The 27,774-nt window shown below is 41.3% G+C and overlaps 1 protein-coding gene across 1 annotated transcript in view; it reads right to left on the minus strand.

Annotated features, from left to right (window-relative positions):
* The window catches only part of SLC22A16 (solute carrier family 22 member 16), a 52,409-nt gene extending 24,635 nt beyond the window's left edge, over positions 1–27,774 (minus strand). The window contains exons 1-2 of the mRNA XM_015137583.3: positions 27,298–27,774; positions 7,151–7,630 (exon numbers count right to left, since the gene is read on the minus strand). Of these exons, the coding sequence (XP_014993069.3) occupies positions 7,151–7,630; positions 27,298–27,671 (854 nt within the window). The 5' untranslated portion in view covers positions 27,672–27,774. The remainder of the gene's footprint in view (positions 1–7,150; positions 7,631–27,297) is intronic.

Here is a 27,774-nt window from a genome sequence, read left to right on the forward strand (position 1 = left end):
GCAATCTCTTATTGCTGTTGTAATTGGTATTAACTTTGAATACATCTTCACTTTGTTTTTCTTAATATAGGGATAGGACAAGCTCATTGGAATATATCCAAATGTGTTCCCTTCTCTTCTAAAGCTGCTCTCTCCTTAGTATGTCCTGAACTGGTTAGCAAAATCCCCTTCCATCAGGCTTCTAAACCTTAATACATTCCTCCGCACCCTCCTGCATATTGGTCATCAAATTTTGTCAGTTTAGAAATGCCTCCCAAATATGTCTTCATCTTTTCCTCCCTGTTTTTCCCGTTTTCACTCAAGTCTTCACCATTTCTTACATAATTCATCCCAATAGCTTCCCAGCTGGTCTTCCTAACCGCACACCAGTACACCTCCCACACTTCCTAGAAATGAAATAATCCCCATCGTGGTTTTGTCTCTTGTCATTTCCTTTAACAATCTGCCCTTCTCTACTTCTGCCACACTGACTTTCCCACAATTCTCTGAACATGCCAGGTTGTTTCATGACACAAAGCTATTCCTTTCCCTTGGGGGCCTTCTCTATCTGACAACTTCCATTGATCATCCCTTGGGGTCTCATAGCAGAAATTCAGAAATAGTGTGATGCAGTAGTTGGGGATGCTGGCCTGGGCTCAAATCCCAGCTCCATCCCTTATTTTCCATGTGAACTTTCTATGCTTCCTCTTCCTTATTGGTTAAAAAAAGGGAGGGGGGGGCCGGGCGCGGTGGCTCAAGCCTGTAATCCCAGCACTTTGGGAGGCCGAGGCGGGCGGATCACGAGGTCAGGAGATCGAGACCATCCTGGCTAACACGGTGAAACCCCGTCTCTACTAAAAATACAAGAAAATTAGCCGGGCGAGGTGGCGGGTGCCTGTAGTCCCAGCTACTCGGGAGGCTGAGGCAGGAGAATGGCGTCAACCCGGGGGGGCGGAGCTTGCAGTGAGCCGAGATCGCGCCACTGCACTCCAGCCTGGGGCACAGAGCAAGACTCCGTCTCAAAAAAAAAAAAAAAAAAGGGAGGGCTCAATAGTGTCTATCTCTCAGACTTCTTTAAATAATTAAATGAGATGATATATAAGACATTTAGAATAGTACCTAGTGTATAATAAAGTGTTCATAAATGTGAGTTTTTATTATTTTAAAAGCATTTACTGGCTGGGCACCGTGGCTCATGCCTATAATCCCAGCAATTTGGGAGGCCAAGGTAGGCAGATCACTTGAGGTCAGGAGTTCAAGACCAGCTTGGCCAACATGGTGAAACCTCTATTCTACTAAAAATACAAAAATTAGCCAGGTGTGGTGGCACATGCCTGTAGTCCCAGCTACTCGGGAGGCTGGGGCAGGAGAATCACTTGAATCTGAGAGGCAGAGATTGCAGTAATCCAAGATCACACCACTGCACACCAGCCTGGGCAACAGAGCTAGACTCCTTCTCAAAAAGAAAAGAAAAAGAAAAAGAAAAGCATTTACCACATTTCATTGAAATTACCTGTTTAAAAGTCTATATTCTCCACTGTTAGCGCCTTAAGGGTGGGATCAGATCTTATTTCTTTGATTTTTTATTATAATATTTTATACATATATAACAATGCATAAAATATACACAACTTCAAGAATAATAAAAAGTCAAATGTCTAGAAATCACAACCCAAGGCAAGAAAGAGATGATTGCCAGCCTCCTGATAGCTTCTTGCAACTCTCTTGTGACTACAAATCCCCTTCCCCTTTCTAGGAGGAAACATTTTTCTAATTTTGGTGACAATCTCTTGTTTTTTGTTTCACTTTACAACTTTTATAAGCAATGCTAAACAATACAGGTTACTGTTTATAAACAGTATACGTTAGTTTTGCTATTATGATTTTAAATTTTCTATAACAGGATAATACCACATGTATTATTTTGTGACTTGCTTCCTTTACCAAACATTATGTATAGGAGATTCATCTATGTTGTTTCATGTAGCTGTGGCTCATTCATTTTTATGCCTACATATCCTACTGTAAGAATATATTATAATACATGTGTCCATGAGACGACTGAAAGGCATCTGGGTTGTTCAGAGTGCAGGGCTGTTAGGAACAATGTTGTGGGAGCACTTTTATGCATGTACCTCTGTGGACCTTTGCAAGAGCATGCTCAGGGTATATGCCCCAGAGCATGTGCCTGTGCACATCACCAACTCTATATGATACCAAATCAGTCTTCAAGGTTAACCCAACTTGGATTCTTAATTTGCATTCACACCAGCAGGATGAGAGATCCTATTACTCCATGTCCTCGCCAACACTTAGCATTACAAAACTTTTGACTTCTGACAACTGGTCAAAAGTAAATGGTGTGATTATATATCACTGACAGTTCATCTTTTCATTAGCCATTTGGATTTTCTTTTCTATGAAGTGACTTAAAATCTTTTTCCCATTTTTCTATTGGGTTGTCTTTTTCCCATTGATGTAAGCAACAATCCTTTGATTATTCTGGACACTAATAATTTAGTTATATGTAAAGCAAATATTTTCTCTCTCTTGTGTGTGCACATTCATATCTTTCCTCTTTTAATGGTGTCTTTTGGTGGGCAAAAATTCTTGTAACGAAGTCAAATTTATCCCTCTTTTCTTTCATAGTCAATGCTTTTTGTGTTTTAAAAAATCATCCTTCCTTCCATTACGTTCTGAAAATATTCTCCTAAACTATTTTCCTAAAGTTGTATAGTTTTGCTTTTTCACATATGCACATTTAGTCCTTCTGGAACTGCTATTGTACTGTAAAATGTTAGAAAATGAATCCAATTGTATTTCCTTCTATATGGCTAGACATCTGTCCCAGCACCACTTATTGATTGATCCTTTTCCTGTTAATATACAATGCCTTATGTGTCTATACTTAGGTTTATGAATGCACAAGTCTATTCCAGGAGCCTCTGAAGGAGCCTCAATCTGTTTGTCTAGTGATATATCTATTTACTTCAATGATCTGATTCTTAAAGTTTATAATTTTCTCCACAGAGGGCCTTCCTCACTTTTTGCTATATTTAACCATTTATATTTCATATTTTTAGGCTTCTGCAATGACATTTTAAAAAATTTTTTGTTACTGGTATATAGAAATATAATTAATTTTAAATGCTCATTAATTCTAACAACTCATATGTAGGACTTTTTCATACAAAATTGTAATGACTACAAATAATGACTTTTTATTTCTCCTTTCCAATCATTATTCCTTCCTTGCTTCCTTTCCTTCTCACTCTTTCTCTCTCTTTTTCCTTATAGCACTGGCTAGACTATCCAATACAATGCTAAGTAGAAGACGTATTTCATACATCCTTGTCTGTTCCTAATTTCAAAGGAAAAGTTTTTAACATTTCAGAATTAAGAGCTGGGTGCAGTAGTGCATGCCTGTAATCCCATCTATTTGGGAGGGCTGAGGCAGGAGAATTGTTTGAGCCCAGGAGTTCAAGAACAGCCTTGGCAACATAGCAAAACCCTGTCTAAAAAAAAAAAAAAAAAAAAAAACAAAGAAAGAAAGAAAAAAGAAATTAATTAATATTTTAAACTTCACAATTAGGATATTCATGGTAAACCTTATTGTAGAAAACTTTTATCAGGTTAAAGGCATTCTTCTACTTTCAGTTTTTATCATGAATGGATTTTGAAATTCATCAAATGCTTTTCCTATAAGTATTGAGTTGATTGTATGAATTTTGTTCTCTAATATGTTAATGTGGTAAACACCATTGATTAGTTTCTAATATTAAATAAATTTCAGATCTTTTCCCTTTTCAGCCTCCATGAATTTTAATCTCTCATATTTCCCACCTCTTTGTCTCTCTGAGCTTTAATATTGATAACTGTTTCTGAGTTATCATCCATTTCATGGATTTTTTTGTAGCTGTGCGAGACAGGTTGTTAAAACTATCCAGGTGATTTATTATTCACCTATTTCACTTTTTATCTGTACATGTCCTAGGTATTCTTCAATTTTATGTCAGTTTTAATACAATGTCCAGTTTTCATCAATATTTTTAAGCTTGTCTTCTATTTCTTTAAAAATAGTTATTTGTGCCTGATAATTCTAGCATTTGAAGTTTTTGTGCAGAAGTCTGCTTCTGCTGCCAATTGTTTCTGCTGATTCTCACTCATGGTCCCTTTTAACCATGTGTTTTGGTTTTCACTGAGCTACTTATTCACCTTGAAAAATAATTTATGAGAATCCTCTCAAGCCCAAGATGAGGGTAAACAAAGAGTATTAAATTTTATTTTACTCTAAGTTAATACATTAATCTGTACTGTTTAAGGGCTGCTGGCAAAAACACAAGATGGTTGGGTCAGAAACAAAGAACTTCATTACTTACTTCATTAGCAAGCAGCAGGGCAGCAGCATCTTTGTCTCAGTTCCTCTAATCCCCAAGTCCCACAATAAACCAGATGACACTTCACAGATAGTGGGTTGAATTAGAAAGGGGGAACACTGCATGTGGGGAATTCACTGGTTTTGTAGCAAGCAGTTAGGAAGCCTACTCTTTGGGGCAGAGAGGGGACATTATCTCATCATATCAGTTAATTTTATGTTGCTATAAAAGAACACCTGATATTGGATAATTTATAAAGAAAAGAGGTTTATTTAGCTCATAGTTCTGCAGGCTGGGAAGATCAAGGGTACTGGCTTCCTGCAAGGGCTTTCATGCTACATCACAACACGGCAGAGAAGGTCAAAGGTAAAGCAGACACATGTAAACAGGGAGAAACCTGAGGGGCGTCCTCACTTTAAAACAATCCACTCTTGCAGGAACTAATCAATTCCTGTGAGAATTAATCCAGCCTTGTGACAGCCAGAACTCATTCACTCACTGCCATGAGAACAGCACCAATGCATTCATGAGGGATTCGCCCCATAGCCCAAACACCTCCCACTAGGCCTCACCTCCCAACACCACCACACTGGGGATCACATTTCAACATGAGCTTTGGTGGGAACAGACAAATCATATCTAAACCATAGCACTCATCTTTTAAGGTACTGGCTGCATAGACAGCTCTGAGAAATGACCCAGAGAAAAAAGTGGTCAGGGACTTGCCATCTTGGCACATCCAGCAAGAAGTGTAGAAGACTACAAGAAGTGCAAGGAGGCTGTCTCTTTCAACGAGTTCCGCTGAGAGAATACAGACACGGGGAGTCATGGACCATGTCAAACCGATTTTTTAGCTTACGGTTTTTCTGGAGCTCCCAAGTCATTTGAATTCAAGCTACACATCCAAATGAATACCAGTTAACGGTTTGCAAATTCTCAAGGACTTTTAAAAATATACGTCGTGGCTGCTCTGCCTATGGAGTGGCCCTTCTTTATTCCTTTACTTTCTTAATAAACTTGCTTTCATATATATATATTATATACATATATTTCAGTGAAATATATATTTTATATATAAATTTTATATATAATTATGTATATAAATATATATTTTATATATATTTCACTGAAATATATGTAATATATTTATATATAATAATATATATTTAATAATAATAATACATATTTACTTATATATTACATATATTTCAGTGAACTATATATATTACATATATTTCAGTGTAATATATATTTATTTATATATTACATATATTTCAGTGAAATATATGTATAATTTCACTAATATATTTTTATTTATATGTTATTATACATATATACATCTCTGCATCTATCAAAGTGATTGTAAGTGTTCAATATATGTCTATATAACTATACCAAGTTCAGACAAAGGAACTAAATTTATTTTCAGTTAATGTATTTTGTACTCTGACCTTGTTATAAGCATTATTTATATTCCATTTTTGTCATACAGCAAATGTATTTTAGTACATTTCATACATGTAGTTGCAAATATTTTGAGTTTCAAGAGTCAAGCAGTGAACACATTTCTACAGAAAAGGCCCAAGTGATAATTTGTGTAACAGCTTGCTGAATGAAAACACTAATACCTAGTACCTTTGAACATACTATGAGCGGTATGGTCCTGCCCATGACAAAGCCCTATGATTTTTCTTTTGACATGTTTATCAGCCCCATTAGACTGGTATATCTCAAGAGCAGGGATTTCCGATCTAAGCTGTTGTCTTTAGCTACTCAATGCCCACCACATGCTTGTAAAATCCACAACTATGGAGACCCAATAAGTTCATCTCTGTGCTTTGGTGTAGTCCATGTTCATACAGCGATAAAAACTTTGTTTATTTTAAGAATTACATATTCATTTTAATGTAAATTTTAAAAATATATGGCCAGGTTATGCTTTGAATGATAGTATTCCCTCCAAAATTCATGTTGAAACTTAATCTCCAGCGCAAGAGTATTAAGAGGGGTGGCCTTGGGAGGTGATAAAGTCACGACAGCAGGGCCCTTAGCACCTTTACTAAAGAGCTCAAGGTTGAAGCGAGCACTCTCTTGGCCTTCCACCCCTTCTTCCATGTGAGGACACTGCATTCATCCCCTCCAGAGGATGCAGCAATAAGGCATCATCTTGAAAGCAAACAACAGCCTTCCCCAACAGCAATGCTGCTGGCACCTTATCTTGGGCTTCCCAACTGCCAGAACTATGAGAAATAGTTCCATTTCTATTGTTTGTAAATTACCCAGTCTGTGGTATTTTGTTACAGCAGCACAAAAAGACTAAAAGAGGCTGTTATATCAAGCCCATAATTTTACAGATATACTGCTTAGAATCAGGCTACTCCTATTAAAAAGTAAGTCTATTGAAAGAGAAGAAAATATTCAAAGTATCTATTGAGTGGTTATATGCCCAGGGTACTTTTGTTCTGTATTAACTTTGCAATAATCCTTTGAAGTAAGTGATAATATTTTTTATCACCAGCTAATAGACAAAGATTCTGAAATGCAGGTAAGTTAGGCAATTTGCCTAGGGTTCACAGTTAATAAGTGGTAGAACCAGGATTTGGATCCAGGTATACTGTCTTCAGAGCCTATCCTTATCATTATACATCCCTAAATAATGGATCAGCATAGAGGTAGGAATTTAGACAGGAAGTATAAAAATGACAAGTTTTAAACATAATTCCTTGTCTCCCAAGAAAATCAGATAGGAAAATAAACCCTACACTAATGCAACAATCCTAAATATTTGATTTTACCTGTCAGAAAAGTAGCCAAAAGTCACCGATCCCAGTAGGACTCCAAACATAAATAGGGGCTGGATCAGCATGGCGAGCCATTTTCGGTCACAGACCAGGTTCCACTGGGTCACCGCAGTGCTTTTCCACGTGTTCTGGTCATATATGTAGCCATCCACACAAGGAAACTCTTTCTTACTGCCAGTGTATTCATAGTCCAAACTTGATGTGTTCTCCCTCTTGTTTCTGCTACACCTCGAGAGCTCCCAGATCTCACCATTCTGCAACTGCACCATAACATAATCTTTCTGGCCTGAAGACAACAGGGCCCCGGTGTCCTCCAAACTCCAATTAGAGTGATTGTGGAAAACAACCAAACTCACATTGCCTGGGGGCCTGCAGACATGACGAGGGGTGACTCCCATGAACACGGAAGCCAAGTAGTGAATACCACAAGAGATGTTCTGGAAGGCACATATGAAATAGAGGACTCTCTGGAATCTGCAAGAGAAGAAAAGCTAATTATTATATCTGGTCTATAGGCTGAAAAGGAACATAAGCAAATTCGAAGGGTCTCCACCATGTTTATCTTAACATATATGTAAATGGATAAATATAGAAATAATTATAGATATATTTATATCTGTGAGTTAGAATATATACATATATTACCTAGCTCCATCTACTGAGAAGGCCTAGAAGCAATGACATCCCAATAGCAACAAGCACACCCATTGCCCAGATCTTAGTTTCTAAATACCATTCTCCAGTGAGAGAAGCCAGAAAAAGTGGCTGATTCTAAAGCCAGGACAAGAAAAATACAAAATAAGCCCAGAATATCTTATAATACCAGAAAGTAAGGAAATACTCAAAAAACAAAAGGATAAGGGCATATGAAAGGGGCCCAGGTAGCAATCTGAAAAAGTTCCCAATGGTCAGTTGCAAGCTGAAACAATTTGAGCAACAACATAAATGGCATAATATATCCCAAAGCATAAAATAAATATATATGAATCCATACTGTGTGGTTAATTTTATGTGTTAACTTGACTGGGTTAAGGGAAGCCCAGATAGCTGGCAAAACATTATTTCTGGGTGTGTCTGCGAGAGTATCTCTGGAAGAGATTAGCAGACTAGTAGACTGAGTAGAGAATATCACCCTCACCAGTTGAGGTGGGCATCCTCCAATCGCTTGAGGGCTTCAATAGAACAAAAAGGTGAAGGAAGAGCAAATTTGTTCTCTGCTTGAGCTGGGACATCCATATTCTCCAGCTCTCAAACATCAGAGCTCCTGGTTCTTGGACTTTTGGAATTAGACCAAGGCTTACACCAGGCCTTCAGTCTGGGACTGAATTACACCACTAGGTTTCCTAGTTCTTCAGCTTGCAGACAGCAAGTCATGAGACTTCTTAGCCTTTATAACCATGTGAGCCAATTCCTATAATAAATCTCATATATATGTACGTATGTGTGGTGTTTGTGTGTGTGTGTATGTGTCTGTGTGTGTATCCTATTGGTTCTCTTTCTCTGGAGAAGCTTGACAAATACAATACACCATACTCATATAAATAAATGAATGAAAAAATAAAAGGGAGAGAGGAGACCAATCTTTCTTACATTAGAATTCAATTACTATCTATAGACATTCCTTCTTTCCTGGAAGTAGAGTTTAATTCCCGCAATTTGCTCCTAGAGCGTGGGCTAGGCTTAGTGACTTGTTTCTAAAAAACAAAGCAGGAAAAGAGGAAAAATAGTAACTTTATAGTGGGGAAACCTAGAAACTTGGCAAACACTAATGTCACCAAGTGATGAAGGTTAACATCCCCAGTGACGTCATGTGGATATGCTGTATCCCTGCTATGATCTGATGAGAAGGGCACTTCATCTCTGTTGTTTTCTTTCCAAAAACCATAACCCTAGTTTAATAATTTAAAAAAGACCCCAGATTGGGAGTCATCTATAGGTTACCTGGCCAATACACCTAAAGACTGTCAAGGTCATAAAAAATAAAGAAAGATTGAGAAACTGCTATAGACAATTAAATGTACTGTGGTGCTCTGGGACCGGATCCTGGAACAGGAAGAGGACACTTGGAAAAACTGGTGAAATTCAAATGAAGTATATAGTTAGTTAATAGTAATGTATTAATATTAGTTTCTTAGTTTTGACAAATATGTTATGGTAATGTAAGATGTTAACAATAGGGGAAACTGGGTGAGGGTCATATGGGGATGCTGTACTATCTGTGTAACTTTTCCATAAATCTAAAATGATCAAAAAATAAAAAGTTTATTTAAAATTTTAAAAAATACAGTCTCCAAATTTATAGACTCAAACCAACAGCGACATATTTTCTGAAATAAAAAATTGCCTCATAAGGACAATTATGCCCACAGGACAACAGGATAGAACAGATAAAATTTGGATTACCCCACAAAATTCCAACCCCTGAAATTAAGAAGCATAGCAGACCTTTGAACAGGTAACTTAATTATTTAGATTGAAAACGGAATCAGTTCAGGCAATCACCAACATTCCCATAAAACCATTAAAATAGAAGGTAGGAGATAGGTCCTGTCAGATCAAACTGAGGTCAAATTGCACCACTGACACATGCAATCTCCATCACCCTTCTTCCTTTGCAGACCTGCCCACCCCACTGCATCCTGATGCTCCCTCTCACTGGAAGATGCTTCTGACTATCCCTCAGCTCAGCAGTTCCCACACTTTTTGGTCTCAGGAGCCTCTATATTTTTACAAATTTTGAAGATTCCAAAAGGCCTTTCTTTATGTGGATCATATTTATCTCCATTTATGTATTAGAAATTAAAATGGAGAAGGAGAGGAGGAAAGAGAGCCAGGATCTTCCAGGGAGCCCAAAGTTAGAAGCTGGGGCAGAGAAAAGGAAAACAGAAAGAATCTGGCACAGACTGACCCCTGAGGAGCCTGGAGTCTTACAGAAAGGGTAGATAGGTGTGCATCCCTTCTCACCTCACCCCCATAACAAACTGCTGAATACCAAATTGTGGGAGAGCCCCGTCTGCCTTCATGACCCTGGGCAATGCTGTCAGTGGTGAATTGGGAACTTCCTGAGAATAGAATACCAGGTGACCAACTCAGGCAGGTGTGCTGGCACTCCCCTCAGGCCTGAACTGAGATGGTGGGCACCATACTGGTTGTGCACCTGTTCTGAGCCACCGCCCTGCCCAAGCAACCTCAGCCTTTGTGATGTTGTATCACCAGATACCCCAGAAACATACCCCACAATCACTCTGACTTTGGCAACCATGGGGGACTGGCAGGACCCGGGGAGCTGCAGGAACCCCAGAAATCTAGCCCTCAGTGCAGGTTGCTTCTAGGGGAGCAGGGAGCACAGCCCACCAAAGTGCTCCTTGGGACAAAGGAAATGCAGGGACAGCACCAATTTCTGAAAGGGGCAGTAGTAGTAGCTTGGAAGGGACATGGAGAGGGGACTATTTCCTACTCCACCCATTCACTGTTGTAGATGCAGCAGAAACTTTCCCTGCTGGGAGCTGGCACTCATGCAATTGAAGAAAGGCTTTCTAGCACTTTTCACAGTGGCTGCATCCCCACTGAAAGTGAGGTGGTACTGCCTCGTCTTTCAGAAAAAACAGGGCCCATCTCCCGCTCCCTACACAAAGTAGCAATGTCCCTGCAATAGAGGACAGACAAGTCACAGAGCTGACTGTTCTGGACTGGGAAAAGAGGCTCTGACCCAAGGCCATTTTGGTGGTAGCCACAATAGAAACATTCTCACAGACCTCAGGAGTGGCCAGGAGCCAAAGGACAGTGTTTATATGAACTGAGGGTTACAAGTGCTGTGAAAGGGACATGATAGGTAGTGAATCATGTTCCTGCCTGCCCAGGATGAGGAACTGGTGCAGCCCCCTGCTGGCCCCTACCCCTAAGACCTCAGCACACCCATCAAGGCAGGGGTTTCCACTCACCATCAGATGACCTGAGGGTGAGCTAGCTCTTCTTACCCTTAAGCGACACTTACTGGCCTAGAGACTGAACTGCATCATCAAACAAAAAACCTGCTGTCAGAAGAGTGCAGTGCTAGTATATGAGATAAGCTTCTTGAGACCTCCACACTCCTAGCCCTACAGAAGATACTGTGTCAGCTCATACACCCTACACATCACTACAACAAGCAGTATCTGGGAAAGCAACCACACAAATGATATCCATAACCAAGGAACCCATAGAGACCCTTGGTCCCCTGAAAGCCCCCAGAAACAAAGCCAAACAATCATACACAATATATACTACAGCCACACCCTCAAGGGAAAAAAGAATACAAACTTTAAAAGTCTCATTCAAATGTTGGCAAATTAAAAAATAGGAAGCAACAGCTCAATATTTGTCCATTTTCACACTGTTGATAGAGACATACCAAGACTGGGCAATTTACAAAAGAAAGAGGTTTATTCAACTTACAGTTCCACAAGGCTGGGGAGGTCTCACAATCACGGCAGAAGGCAAGGAGGAGCAAGTCACATCTTATGTGGATGACAGCAGGCAAAGAGAGAGTTTGTGCAAAGAAACTCCCATTTTTAAAACTATCAGATCTTGTGAGACACATTTACTATCATAAGAACAGCATGGGAAATACCTGCCCCCATGATTCAGTCATCTCCCACCATGTGCCTCCCACAACACATGGGAATTATGGGAGTTAAAAGATGAGATTTAGGTGGAACACAGAACCAAACTATACCAAGCTCCTTCAGATGAGAAAGAATCAGCATAAAAATTCTGGCTATCCAAAAAGACCAAGTGTTTTGACACCTCCAAAGGATCACACTAGCTCTCTAGCAATGGATCTTGACTAAAATGAAAATTCTGAAATGACAGATAAAGGATTCAAAATATGGATTGTAAGAAAGCTCACTGAGATGCAAAAGAAAGTTGAAAATCAACCCCCAAAAACTTAGGATATGAAAGATAAGATAGATATATTAAACTTTAACTATAGTAAAAGACTAGACCAAGCAGAAAAGATAATTTCAGAGCTTGAAGACCACTCTTTCTGTTTAAACAAGTAAAACAAAAATACAGAAAAAAGAATTCTTTTAATGAACAAAGTCTTTGAGAAATATGCAATTATGTAAAGGGACCAAATGTATAATTTATATGTAATCCTGAGAGAGAAGAAGAAAAAGTAAGCAATTATATTTAAGAGAATAATTCAGGAAAATTTCCTTGATCTTGCTATAGAAGTAGACATTCAGATGCAAGAAATTCAGAGAATATCTGGGAGATGCTATAAAAGATGAATGTCACCAAGGCATAGAGTCATCATACTATCCAAGTTTAATGCTAAAGAAAAAAATCTTGAAGGCATCTGGAGGGAAGCATCAGATCACCCATAAAAGAAATCCTATCAGACTAATGACACTTCTCAGTGGAAATCTTACAAGCCAGAACAGATTGGGGGCCTAGGGGGCCTATTTTTAGCTTTCTTAAAGAAAAAAAAAAAAAAGCCTGCCAAAAATGTTTTATCCTGCCAAATAAGCCTCATAAAGCAAGGAGAAATAAAGTATTTCCCAGACAAGCAAACTCTAAGGGAATTAATCACCACTTGACCAGTTCTATAAGAAATGCTTAAAGAAGTTATAACCATGGAAATGAAAGGACAATACTTGCCACCATAAAATCACATATAAGTACAAAGTTCACAGATCCCATAAAGCAATTACACAATTGAGACTACAGAGCAACTAGCTAACAAAACTCTGATGGGAACAAAACCTCACATATTATTATTAACCTTAAATGTAAACAGCCTCAATGTTCCACTTAGAGGATATAGTTCAGCAAAATGGATTTTTTTTAAAAAAAGACCCAACAATCTGCTACCTACAAGAGACCACCTAATATGTAAAGATACCCATAGCCTAAAGTAAAGGGGTGTAAAAAGATGTGTCATGCAAATAGAAAACAAGAAGGAGCAGGAGTTGCTCTTTTTATATGAGATAAAACAGTCTCTAAAGTAACAACAGTTAAAAAGACAAAGAATAGCATTATCTAATGATACAGGGTCTAATTCAACAAAAAGATTTAACTATCCTAAATATATATGCACCCAGTATCAGAGCACCCAGATTTATAAAACAAATACTACTAGACTTACAAAAAGAGATAGACAGTCATATAAAAGAGTCATATAAAAGGAACTTCAATACCATATTGACACGAATAAGCTGTCAATGATGACAGATCATTGAGCTTGATCTGTTGCTTTGATTATGCAAACTTGACCAAATGGACTAAGAGACGCCTACAGAACATTCCATCCAACAACCACAGAATATATATTTTTCTCATCTGTGCATAAAACATTCTCTAAAATTCACCATATGCTTGCCCACAAAGCAAGTCTCAATAAATGCAAAAAAAAAAAGAAAAGAAAAGGTCAAAATCACATCAGGATCTTCCTGGACCACAGTGGAATAAAATTAGAAATCAATACCAAGAGGAACCCTCAAAACCACAGAAGTACATGGAAATTAAACAACTCACTCTTGAATGACTTTTGGGTTAACCATAAAATAAAGGCAGAAATTAAAAAAATGTTTTGAAATGAATGAAAACAGACACAACATACCAAAACCTCTGGGATACAGCAAAAGCAGTGCTAAGAGGAAAGCTTATAGCATTAATTGCTTAAATCAAAAAGACAGATCTCAAATTAACAAGCTAATGCCACACCTCAAGGAACTAGAAAATCAAGAACAAACCAAACATGAAACTAGCAGAAGAAAAGAATAACAAAGATCAGAGCAGATTTGATCTCAGTTAAATTGAAACCAAAAAAATCATACAAAGGATCAACAAAACACAAAGTTGGTTCTCTGAAAAGATAAACAAAACTGTTAGATGGCTAGCTAGATTAACAAAGAAAAAGAGAAGATTCAGATAAGCACAATCGGAAATGATCAAAGTAACATTACAACTGATAACACAGAAACACAAAGGATCATCAGAGACTACTATGAACATCTCTAAGTGCACACACTAGAAAACCCAGAGTACATGAATAAATTCCTGGAAGCATACAACCCCTCAAGAGAAATAGAAATTCTGAACAGACCAATAACGAGTAATGAAACTGAATCAGTAACAAAAAATATATAACAACTACAACAAGAAAAGAGTCCAGGACCAGATGGATTCACAGCTGAATTTTATCAGATGTACAAAGAAGAGCTGAAACCAATATTATTGAAACCACTCCAGAAAATTAAGGAAGAGGAATTCCTCCATAAATCATTCTATGAAACCAGTATCATAATGATACCAAAATCTGATAAGAACACAACAAAAAGAAGAAAACTACAGGCCAATATCTCTGATGAACATAGATACAAAAATCCTCAACAAAATACTAACAAACTGAATCCAACAGCACATCAAAAAGATAATCCATCACAATCAGGTGGGTTTTATTTTAGGGATGCCAAGATGGTTCAACATATGCAAGTCAATAAATGTGATTCACCACATAAACAAAATTAAAAACAAGAGACATAAGGTCATCTCAATAAATGCAGAAACAGCATTTGATAAAATCCAACATCACTTCATAATGAAAAAAAAAAAAAAAACTCAACAAACTAGGCATCAAAGGAACATACCTCCAAATAATAAGAGCTGTATATAACAAACCCAGAGCCAACATCATACTGAATGGGGAAAAGTAAAATGCATTCCTCTTAAGAACTAGAACAAGAGAAGGATTTCGCTCTCACAGCCCCTAAATAGCATAGCACTAGAAATCCTAAACATAGCAATTAGGTAAGAGAAAGAAACAAAAGGTATCCAAATTGAAAAAAAAAAAAAAGTGAAATTATCTCTGTTCCCTGACAACATGATCTTATACCTAGAAAAATCCCAAAGATTCCTCCAAAAGACTCCTAGACTTGATAAACAACTTCAGTAAAGTTTCAACAAACAAAATTAATGTACAAAAATCAGTTGCATTTCTACACAACACTCAAGCTGCAAACTAAATCAAAAAGTCAATCCCATTTATTATAGCCACACAAACACACAAAATACCTAGGAATACACTTAACCAAAGAAGTAAAAGACCTCTAAAAGGAGAACTACAAAACACTAATGAAAGAAATCAGAAGTGACACAAAAAATGGAAAAACATCCCATGCTCATGGATTAGAAGAATCGGGCCAGGCGCGGTGGCTCATGCCTGTAATCCCAACACTTTGGGAGGCTGAGGCAGGTGGCTCACGAGGTCAGGAGATTGAGACCATCCTGGCTAACATGGTGAAACCCCGTCTCCACTAAAATTACAAAAAATTAGCCGGGTGTGTTGGCAGGTGCCTGTAGTCCCAGCTACTCGGGAGGCTGAGGCAGGAGAATTGCTCGAACCTGGGAGGCAGAGGTTGCAGTGAGCGGAGATCGCACCACTGCACTCCAGCCTGGGTGACAGAGCAAGACTCTGTCTCAAAAAAAAAAAAAAAAAGAAGAATGGATATCATTTAAATGACCATACTGCCCAAGGCAATCTACAAATTCAATGCAATTCCTATAGAGTTAGCATTGTTTTTAACAGAATTAGAAAAAACTATTCTAAAATTCACATGGAACCACAAAAGAGCCCAAATAGCCACAGCAATCCTAGGCAAAAAGAGCCAGGCCAGAGGCATCACATTATCTGACTTCAAACTATACTACAAGGCTATAGTAACCAAACCAGCATGGAACTGGTTCACAAATAGACACACAGGCGGATGGAACAAAATAGAGAATCCATAAATAGAGCCACACGCCTACAAGCAACTGACCATCAACACAATCAACAAAAATAAGCAATGGGAAAAGGACTCCCTATTCAATAAATGGTGCTGGGAAAACTGGCTAGCTACATGCGGAAGGATGAAACTGGATACCTATCTCTCACCATGTGCAAAACTTAACTAAGGTTGAATTAAAGGCCTAAATGTAAGACCTGACACTCTAAAAGCACTAGAAGAAAACCTAGGAAAAACTCTTCCGGACATTAGCTGAGGCAAAGAATTTATGACCAAGTCCTCAAAGGCAAATGCAACAAAACCAAAAATAGACAAATGGGAATTAACTCAACTAAAAAGCTTCTGCATAGCAAAAGAAACAATCGATAGAGTATATAACCTACAGAATGGGAAAAATATTTGCAAACCAAACTATGCATCCAACAAAGAGCTAATATCCAGAATCCATAAGGAACTCAAACAAATTAATACAAAAAATAATAATAACCCTATTAAAAAGTGGGCAAAGGACATAAACAGACACTTTCCAAAAGAAGACATACAAGCAGCCAACAAACAGGAAAAAAATGCTCAGTATCACTAATCATGAAAGAAATGCAAATTAAAGCCACAATGAGATATCATCTCATACCATTCAGAATAGTTATTATTAAAATGTCAAAAATAACAGATATTGGTGAGGCTGTGGAGAAAAGGGAACACTTATACACTCTTAGCAGGAATATAAATTAGTACAACCCCTATGGAAAACATTATCAAGATTTCTCAAACAACCAAAAATAGAACTACCATTTGATACAGCAATCCCATTACTGGTTATTTACCCAAAGGAAAAGAAATCATTATATCAAAAAGATCCCTGCCCTTGTCTGTTTATCACAGCATTATTCACAATTACAAAGTCAAAGAATCAACCTAAGTGTCCATCAATGGTTAACTGGATAAAGAAAATGTGGCATATATACACACCATGGAACACTATGCAGCCATAAAAAAGAATGAAATCACATCCTTTGCAGTAACATGGATGGAGCTGGAAACGACTATCCTACGTGAAATAACTCAGAAACAGAAAACTAAATATCACATGTTCTCACTTATAAGTGGGAGCTAAACCATAGGTACACATAGACATAAAGATGGAAATAATAGATACTGGGGACTCCAAAAGAAGAAAGAGAGGGAACAGGGATGAGGGTTGAAAAATTACCTATTGGGTACAATGTTCACTATTTGGATGATGGGTTCACTAGAAGCCCAGACCACACCATTACACAATATACCCATTTAACAAACCCACACATGTACCCTTGAATCTAAAATGAAATAAAATAACAAAAATAAAAATAAATGCAATTCCTAAGGCAAAAGAAAAAGGGCTGGAAATGGAGAAATTTTTAAATGCTTAGTAATTCATTAAATTTAATAAATTCACTAGATATTAACATTAAATAACATATAGTTATAGTGTTCCAAACAAAATGAAACAAAATTAGTAAGAATAGTGGCACTGTTCCACAGTTAATACTTGCATTAATAGAAGACAGCTGGTTTCTCATGTCTGTGTCTGCATTCAATCTGATGTGTTATTACACATCACCTAGTCTCTGGAAAACTCTGCTGTACTTTCATGAGAGAATGAGAGTTTTTTAAAAGACAGCTAATATCTTAGTATTGCTAGGAAAAAGTTTTGCCCTTGCAGACTTCAAAGACCTACAAGAACTCTCACGTTTTGAGACCTACTGGTATAGCCTGTTCCTCTCATACTCCTCTCTCTCCACGTTTTTTTTTTTCCCTCCAACCTAAATACCGATTTTCAGTCTCTTTATCCTTCACTGACAGCTTCTCTCAGTCCTGTCTTTTTACTTGCTTCCCCCTTTCCCATTCTCACTCATTTATGCATTTTCTTTTTTTCTTTTTTTTTTTTTTTTGAGACGGAGTCTTGCTCTGTCGCCCAGGCTGGAGTGCAGTGGCCGGATCTCAGCTCACTGCAAGCTCCGCCTCCCGGGTTCCCGCCATTCTCCTGCCTCAGCCTCCCGAGTAGCTGGGACTACAGGCGCCCGTCACTTCGCCCGGCTAGTTTTTTTTTTGTATTTTTTAGTAGAGATGGGGTTTCACCATGTTAGCCAGGATGGTCTCGATCTCCTGACCTTGTGATCCACCCGTCTCGGCCTCCCAAAGTGCTGGGATTACAGGCTTGAGCCACCGCGCCCGGCCCTCATTTATGCATTTTCTAGTCCCCATTTTTCCTTCTCTTCTATGAACACAATATGCAGCTGAAGTACCGTTCTGTTATTTATGTTGATTTTTTTAAAGAACACCAGGTGAATGTTTTCTATTTCTCTACCAAACCAACAACAGAAGTCCTACAAAAGGTTGAGCTAAAGTCTCATCAGAGCAGAAACTGTGGTTCAGTCACTTTCGTATCTCCCATAGCACCCAGCACAGTGTGTAGTGCAGTGGCTATAGCATGCTAGAGAATACCTTGGGCTGAAAATGAACAGCGCTGAAATTGACTCATGCTCAGTACCCTGGTAAAGAGAGATGTTCAATAGGCCAGTGTATCCAAAAATTTAGCCTGGGTGTCCCATCAGTTAAATTTTTAAAAGTGTGTGTGTGCACAGATGTGCATGTCGACATATAAAGTGAACATATGTACACACACATATTCATATAATGCTACATTAACATATTATGTATATGGAAATATAAACTTCCATTTGTATGTATTGACTTTTATACACACATTCATATATAAAATGAGTGTTTTTTTGGTGGCACTCCAAGGGATCATCTCTACCCCCCACTGGTGAACACACCCTGCTTTGGAGACTATCGCAACCTAGTGACCTCTCCAAGTCCTCACAGATAACCCAGGCTGGCATGTAGCCACCACTCCTCACTTATCATAGAACCTCATATAGATAAATAATAGGTTGAATGGAATTAATTTCAAGTCTTGTGGCTATCAGGACACCACAGGCTGGTCATGTTGGCCACAGTTTCAAAACTGAACTCTATCTGTGACACTGGCCCTGGTAGCTAGCTAGTCCACAAAAGAAAAATACAAAGCAAAATGCAGGTGGGAAGTAAGTAGTGTTCTTCTAGCTCCAGGATGAGAGAGAACACACTAATTCCTATTCTTAGGGTCTCTTTGGGATGAGCAGCCAAGAGAAGAGCTTGGAGCCCCAGTGCTTGATGGGCTAATGGGAGCTAGCTCTGTTTTTTCCAGGAAATATTAACATGTCCCTGCCAGCAGTAAAATGATCAGAAATCAGGCCGGGCATGGTGGTTCATGCCTGTAATCCCAGCACTTTGGGAGGCCAAGGCAGGTGGATCACCTGAGGACAGGAGTTCGAGACAAGCCTGGCCAACATGCTGAAACCCTGTCTCCACTAAAAACACCAAAAACTAGCCAGGCATAGTGGCACGTGCCTGTAGTCCCAGCTACTCAGGAGGCTGAGACAAGAGAATTGCTTGAATCTGGGAGGCAGAGGTTTCAGTGAGCCAAGATCGCATCATTGCACTCCAGCCTGGGTGAGCGAGCAAGGCTCTGTCTCAAAAAAATAAAAATAAAAATAAAAAATAAAGAAAGAAAAAAAGAAATCAGCCTCAGTCCATCCTAGACAGAGGGGTTGGGCAGGAAGAGTAGGCTGAGAAGACAGGCTTGTGTTGCTCTTGCTCAAAAGACCCCACAGACTAACATCTTGGCTTGAAGATGAGTGGTGCTGACCCTCACACCTCCAGGCCGGAATCCCTCGTCCCCAGCCCCTGCACTGGTTGCCATGTCACCACAGAGCCTTGGGGTTGCTATATTGCCTGTGGCCTCATGGGGGTGAGCACCTGGCATGGCTGATGGGTCACCTGCCCTTGGGAAGCAGGCTTGTCCATTCAGGAGGTGTTTCTTCCTTCCCTGGCATTTTCTCAGGAAGCATCTTCCAGTCAATAAAAATGGCTCTCTTAAGAGACTCCTTGACCCTACAGTGCAGTCCAGTCTGCTTCTACTGCACAGATTGTAGATGGGCCTCATCTTACACAGCAGAAGTCAATTCTCCCCTCTCCACTCTACTCTGTTCATACCTGCCTGTGCTGTATGTACAGCTTATTCAGCATTGTCTTGGTCACTGTGCTTATTCTATGATGCTAATCTCTTAGGCCGGGCGCAGTGGCTCATGCTTATAATCCCAGCACTTTGGGAGGCTGAGGAGGGTGGATCACTTGAGGTCAGGATTTCAAGACCAGCCTGGCCAACATGGCGAAACCCCATCTCTACTATAAATACAAAAATTAGCCAGGCATGGTGGTGGACGACTGCAGTCCCAGCTACTCAGGAGGCTGAGGCAGGAGAATCACTGGAACCTGGAAGCATAGGTGGCAGTGAGTCAAGATCGCGCCACTGCACTCTAGTCTGGGCAACAGAGAGAGACCCTGTCTCGAAAATAAATAAATAAATACTAACACCTTACATTGGATCATACTTTAAAGCATGTTCACACTCATTATCTCATTTAATCATCTCAACATACATCAGAGTTTGTGAGCTAGCTGAACTGTACAGACAAAAAAAATCTTTGCTTAGTGAATCGCTGATGTAAATAAAATGGAAAACTAATCTTGCCTAAGAAAACAGTTCATATGCACTAATTTTTTGTAAAATCAAGCACGTAGGTGTCTCTGCTTTGCTAAAAGACATTACACTAATGGGTGTTACTGTCTGCTTTTGATAATAATAAAACTTGACTTCCCTAAAAGTAACCAGTAGTCAACATCACAAAGATATCAACTATCCCAAAGTGAATTTATAAATTTCATTTTCAGCACTATCTATAACTGCAAAACATAGAAAACTGAAATGTCCATTGGCAGGAGACTGGTCAAAGAAATTATGGTGAAAGTATGATAAAAGTATAGATACTCCTAGGACATCCCAGAGGGAAAGGGTAGCATGTAGTTTTTAACCAAAGGAGCATTCCTAGTCTGAGAATCACCCCATCCAGATCATTACAGTGTGGCTTGTCATGGACCACCATCTACCCACTAGACACCATGGCAATAAGAGGCATGAAAATCAGGTCCTCTTGAAACTAAATTTTGTTGAGGGCCTAAGGAGCATCCTATAATAACAATCCCATATGAATATGACTGGAAATAGAACATAAATCATGTATGTATGACACACATATTTATATTCTTTGACTCCCATCCCTGAAATTTCAACTCAGCAAATGACAATACAGCCCCTGCAATCAGCAGCATGTATAATTTGCCTAAAGTTTACCTGAGGCATTTGGGTTTGTTCCCTAACTAGTCTCACCACCTGGAGCAGCTCCACCACTGAAAAGCTCACGTTCTGACTATGACCTCCTACCCTCTTACTCCCCCCGTCCTTCCCACTGACCCCATTTCCAGCACCATTCAGACGTCCAGTCTTCAGATCCTACCAGCTTCTTCAGTTTGTCGCTACCTTTCTGGCCTCAGTTTTTTCTTCCTCAGCTAGCTGACCCCCACAGTCATCACCAGAACTATTCTCTCTCTCTTCCCCTCTCCTCTCTTTGTCTCTTTTTCTCTTCTGCACACACACATACACACACACACACACACACACACACACACACACACACCCCAACACAGCACCCACCCTGGCAGGCCTCTGAAGCGAGGATTTGTCTTTTCTGCCCCCCTCTTAGCAATCATGATTCAGGAGGTCTAAGGTGGAGTCAAGGCCTCTACAAGCTTAAGAAGCTTCCTAGGAGATGCTGATACGGATGAAAACATTGCCCCAGGATATCTACTTTTCTGGTTAAACTATGTACTGATACAAGGTTTGACATTCAAAATACTGGACAATTGTTGTGGAGCAACTGAAAAACCAATAAATAGCCTATGAGGGTGACATTTCTTATAAGCACTTTGCAAAACTATCTGGCAGCTGACCACATGCACCACCTGTGATATCATCTCCTAGGTATATACCCAGCGAAATGCACACACAAGTAGAGCCCCACACCACAAAACGACGTTTCAGTCAATGATGAACCACATATACAACAGTAGTCCCACAAGATTATAATTTTAATACCATATTTTTACTATACCCTTTCCATGTTTAGGTACACAAATACTTCCCATCGTGTTACAATTGCCTACAGTATTCAGTACAATAACATGCTGTACAGGTTTGTAGTCTAGGAGCAGTGGGCTATACCATAGAGCCTAAGTGTGTAGCAGGCTGTACCATCCAGGTTTGTGTAAATATAGTCTGTGATGTTTGCAGAGCAACAAAATCACCTAACGATGAACTTCTCAGAAGTATCTCTGTCGTTAAGCGACACATAACCGTACCCTAAAAGACAAATGCGAGAAAGGCAACTCATAACAAGCCCAACCTGGAGACAGTCTAAACGTCTGTTGACAGTAAATGAATGAACCGTGAAATATTCTTGCCATTAAACACTAGGTAGCTATGAAAATCGACTAACTACTGTGACACACAATATGGGTGGATCTCACAAACACAGTGTGGAACAAAAGCAGCCAAAGGGCACGTGCTTTTTACCCCAGTTATGTAACATTTAGTATGGTTGATGTAAGGAGAGTAGTGAGCTTGGGTGACAGGGATGGAGTACAGCTTGGGAGAAGGCATAAGAGGAGATAATTTCAGTGGGGGTAACGTGGGTGTGTTCACTGTATGACAGCTTATCAGGTTGTAGATTATGGTGCACACTTTTCTGCATATATGCAATATATCAATTTAAAAGTTTTCTATCTACAGGGCCCAGGGAGAGGGAAAAGTATTCAGCAACGCCCCTGCTGAGACACAGCTGGAACAGGTGCCAAGGCATGCCTAATCTGTCCACAAGGCACTGGCCAGCTGGACTGCAGCCCTGGATGGCCAGCTGATCCATATTAACAAGGGGGCATTTTCCCTGAGCAACAGATTATCTACCCAACTTCCCACTGGATGTCTCTGCCTGGAATTCCCACAAGGAACTCAAGGTAAACCAATCTCAAACTGAGCTCAGTATCTAGGCCTGCCCCACCTGGAAGGTAATTTTCTGAGTTTAGGGTACCATCACCCACACAAACTAGAAATCCTGGGCATGGGGCATGGGGTGGGCTAGGAGGGGCATGTGGTCCCTTTCACTTCTCCTTCATGCCTTAGGGCCAAGAGGTCCCATCAACTCCACCTGCTAAAACCGTCTGGTTCTCCCTGCCCACACTCCCACTGTCCAGACCCTCTTTCTCTCTCACCTGGGCTCTTATCTAGGTCTTCACTGGCCCCCTTGCCCCACTTGCTGCCCCTCCAATCCACCCTCTGCACTGCAAAGTAATCTTCTGATACCCAAACTCTGCAGTATGACATACAAAAACACTCATGGAGATGACTGTAAGCTTACCTCCTGCCTCTCTCACTCTCATATCTTATACCCCAAAAACAACCACTAAGTGGCCCCCAATCAAGCCATGCTAGTTCACATAAACACACTTTCCATGTGCTAGAAAGGTCCTAAGCACTCCTTCAATTCAAATTTCCCTCTCCCTGTTGCAAGAATAACTTCTTGAAAAAGCAAACCCCATGTCCTTAGGCGTCTAGCATTCTAACACATCACTCTCTCCTTTACAAAGGTTCTTGGCCCTCAGAGGTGTCATGCATGTACCCAACCTAGGGGTCCACCAGGACAACAGGCTTATAGATATGACATATGAGTGGAAAAAGAATCACACAAACACAATCGGCAGAAAACCCAGAGGCGAGGGAGAGCAAGGGTGGCCAGAAGCCCCAGGCAATGGGCCCATGCAATCTGGGTGACCGATGAAGAAAATTGCTTTCAGTCCTAGATTATATCATTCCGCATAAAAGCATAACTGGTGGAGCCCATCGTGGTTAAGAGCATGGATTCTGGAGCCAGACTGCCAAGGTTTGATCTTGGCCCTGTTACTTACCACCAGGGACCATGAGCAAGATCCTTATCCTTTCTGTGCTTCAGTTTCCTCATTTGAACAATGGGCTTTGTGGGAATGAAATGAGTTAACACCTGGAAAGCACTGTATGGCACACCATAGCTGTATATAAATGGTAGATGTTATGATGTTCATATGCTGAAGTCCAAAAAGAGCCAGAAAAACTACATATTGAAAAAAAAAAAAAACAAAAAACGAAAGACAAAACCCTACCTCTGTCCATCCATGAAGGTCTGCCACAGGCTCCATATTCCAACTCTAAACTTTTAAACCATCACTTCTCTTATCCCAGGACAGCTAACTCAGGGATCCAGGTTCAGGTCCTCCCAACACAGGTGCCTAAATCTCAGTCTCCTCAATTTCTTTCCATATGGAGCTTCAGCTGTGAAGTTTATGGAACTACAATATGGTTTCAGGAGAAATCCTGGAATGGTATTTTAGTTCTGCTCAGGTATCCCGTTTCCCCCCCCCCCCCCCCTTTTTTTTTTTTTTTTTTTTTTTTGAGACAGAGTCTCGCTCTGTTGCCCAGGCTGGAGTACAGTGGTGCGATCTCGGCTCACTGCAAGCTCTGCCTCCCGGGTTCATGCCATTCTCCTGCCTCAGCCTCCCAAGTAGCTGAGACTACAGGCACCCGCCACCACACCCGGCTAATATTTTGTATTTTTAGTAGAGATGGGGTTTCACTGTGTTAGCCAGGATGGTCTCAATCTCCTGACCTCGTGATCCGCCCACCTCGGCCTCCCAAAGTGCTGGGATTACAGGCATGAGCCACTGCGCCTGGCCTGTTTTCCCCCTTTTCAAGGTGACTAGAATAGTGCTTCCTTATTCAAGAAATGATCAATGAGAAATGAGAGGTAATCAGGGTTGTCTACTTTAGGGGTCCCCAAGCCCCGGGCCGTAGACCAGTACTGGTCCATGCAGAAATTGGGCCACACAGCAGGAGGTGAGCAGTGACCAGGGAGCATTATCTCCTAAGTTCGACCTCCTGTCAGATCAGCCGCGGCATTAGATTCTCACAGGAGCGTGAACCCCATTGTGAACTGCACATGCAAGGGATCTAGGTTGAGAGCTCCTTGTGAGAATCTAATGCCTGATGATCTGAGGTGAAGCAGTTTCATCCTGAAACCATCCCCCCGACCCCACCACAGGTCTGCGGAAAAAATGTCTTCCACAAAACGGGTCCCTGGTGCTAAAAAGGTTGGAGACCACTGCTCTACTTAACACTTTCACTAGGTTCCCTTAAAAAGAGGACTAAATAATCATCACAATAACTTTCTTTTCTGTTTATAAAAATAGAGACCAATTAGAACAAATATCTGAGAAAAATGGGGTACTGTGTTACAGTCACACTGTTTTCACCTTCTACTGTATAAGCATTGGTTTGTTACCCTTTTCCCTCCTGTAAGCTGCTTTCACAAGTCAATCCTGACCACCAATATGGGAACTCAGGTAACAATAATAGCCATGACTTATTGAGAACTTACTGAATAATAAGACTTTTGCATACATTATGGTGGCCAGCTAAGAGCTGTCTCCTCAAACCCATTTGGCCCCTCTTCACCATAGTGAGCTGTCACTATGGATGAGCAGCTGCTCCATGCACAGACAAGGAGCCCCATGCCATGGATGGCAGAGCTGCCCCACCTGTCAGGGCCCCTGAATGGCCTTGTGGCACAGATCCTGCTGTGGGCAGTTCAACTGGAGAGTTATAAACTTCCAGTTGAGGAATCTGTTTGATAGGGTACCTTAGTCAAACACGAGCTAATATAATTATCTCAGCTAATCCCTAAAAAACACAGGGGACCTAAGGTGTTAGTACCACCTACCTCATTGAGTTACTGTGAGGATGAGAAACTGCATGCGGAGTCTTCTTATACACATTTTCACTACTCCTATTTGAAAACATTTGTACTGCTATTATTAGCCTCATTTTACGGATAAGAAAGTGGTCAATAATATGCTCAAGACCATATAGTTAATGTATAGTAGTGCCAGAATGGGAACTCAGACATCCAGCCTTAAAACTGATCTTTTAACCTCTGTGCTATTCTGCTTCCAAAAGGATGAAATGAGATCATACATAAAGAGCTTGGCCCAGCCGAGGAGCCGTCACCTAACCGTGCTCAGGAGTGCATCATGGTTGAGAGTGTGGGCTGTGGAGGTGATGGGCATCCAATGGCATCCAATTCTGCCCTGCTAGTATTAGATTTACGCTTAGGCAGAAACCTTGTTTTTCTCATCTGTGAAAAGAGGGTGATACTACCAACCTTATCAGACTGTAGTGAAAATTAAAGGAAGCAACACGTACCAACGGCTTATGACCAAGCCAGGCACAAGACAGCGTTCAATGATGCAAGCAGAAGGAAGCAGGGAACAGCTGGGGCTTCTTGCCCCTTTCCTCTGTCCTAACAGCTCTTTTTTGCAGACACTGGGAATCAAAACCAAAACGCATATAACCTTCCACCTTGAAGTACAGCACCACATCATCTCTTCGCTAAGCCTAATTCCCATTTTCTGGATAGGAAACTGAGACACAAAGTATCTCCAGAATCATATCAGAGGTAAGTAGTAGGCCAGGATTCAGACGCAGCTCCAAATCTCCGGCCGTCACGCTGCATGGCCCCTCACCCGGCTACCTCTCTTCTCAAAGCACTCTTGAGTCAGATAAAGGAGCTCTGTCCATAAATGAACGCACGAATGAATAATTTTAAAAATTTTAAATCCGTTTGACAAATGAAAAGAGGGTGTACGGAGGTAAAACGTGGTTCCACCAGGCGTTGGCTATGAGTCCTTGACCCCGCCAGCTTCAGTTTCCCAATCACTAAAATAGGGATTTGAACACCTCCTTTGCAGGGTCCCGGTGAACATCAAATGAAGAACTGTGTGTAAGCTCTCGGTACAGTGTACCTGGCACATATTAGGTTTTAATAAACGGCAACCAACTCTGACTAACGGTTGTCCCTGGGGAATACCTGCCAGGCACAGAGGGAGGCCCTACGGCGGCGCGGGGCAGAAGGGGGCAGCAGCCGTCTAGGGAAGTGAGAGAAGGGATTAGAGAAACGGGCCGCCAGGCACAGGCACCCGCTAAGCGTGCGATCTGGCCCCTGGGGGGCCTCTAGCATCGGCTGCCGCGGAGAGCACTCAGGTCCCACCTGCCTGGCAACAGGCGCACCCCGAGCGAGCCCGGCGCCTCTGATCACCATGCCAGGCCCCGCTGCCAGAGTCCTAGGGGACAAGCCCAGCTCGGGGCCGGCATCTGGACGCCTGTGTCCGGACTGCGCGGGGGAAGGAGGGAGTGGAGATGTTTTCGGATCGCGAGCGCAGCGCGAGAACCCTGCCGCAACCGAAAGAAACAGACCCCTTGGCGCCGCCTCCCGCGTGGCGCCCCCTCCCCACCCCGCCCCCTACCTGCCGAAGTGCCCCACGTGGTCATAAATCCACTCGAAGTGGCGGGACCCCATGGTGCTGCCGTGCACTGGGCGCAGAGTTAGCCGAGCTCCGGGGGCTGCGGGTAGCACGCCCCGCCCCGAACCTCCCCGCCCGGCCTCCTGCGCTCCCCGCGCGTCCCAGTGCTCGGTACGAGCGCGAGGCTGTACTCTGTTCCTCCCTCCGTCGCTTGGTCCCTCCGTCCCCTCAAGTATCTTCGGCTTTTTCCCGCCGCCTCGGCCTCCTCCCCGGCGCGCTGTGGTCCCGGAGCCCGCCGTCGTATGGTGCCCGCGCCCCCAGCCCCGCCGCTCTCCCGCCCGCCCAGCCGCCAGCCTGGCTCTTGGCACCGTATCCATGGGGTCGTCACGCTGGAGGGAAGCCCCGACACCTGGGAAAAGTTGTCGCTGAGAGCGAGCCCAGGGTGGGGATGCAAGGTCCGGGTTCAGTCTACTGGCTGCA

This window comes from Macaca mulatta, chromosome 4 (genome assembly GCF_049350105.2).
Source record: "Macaca mulatta isolate MMU2019108-1 chromosome 4, T2T-MMU8v2.0, whole genome shotgun sequence".
In the NCBI taxonomy this organism is placed as follows: Eukaryota; Metazoa; Chordata; class Mammalia; order Primates; family Cercopithecidae; genus Macaca; species Macaca mulatta.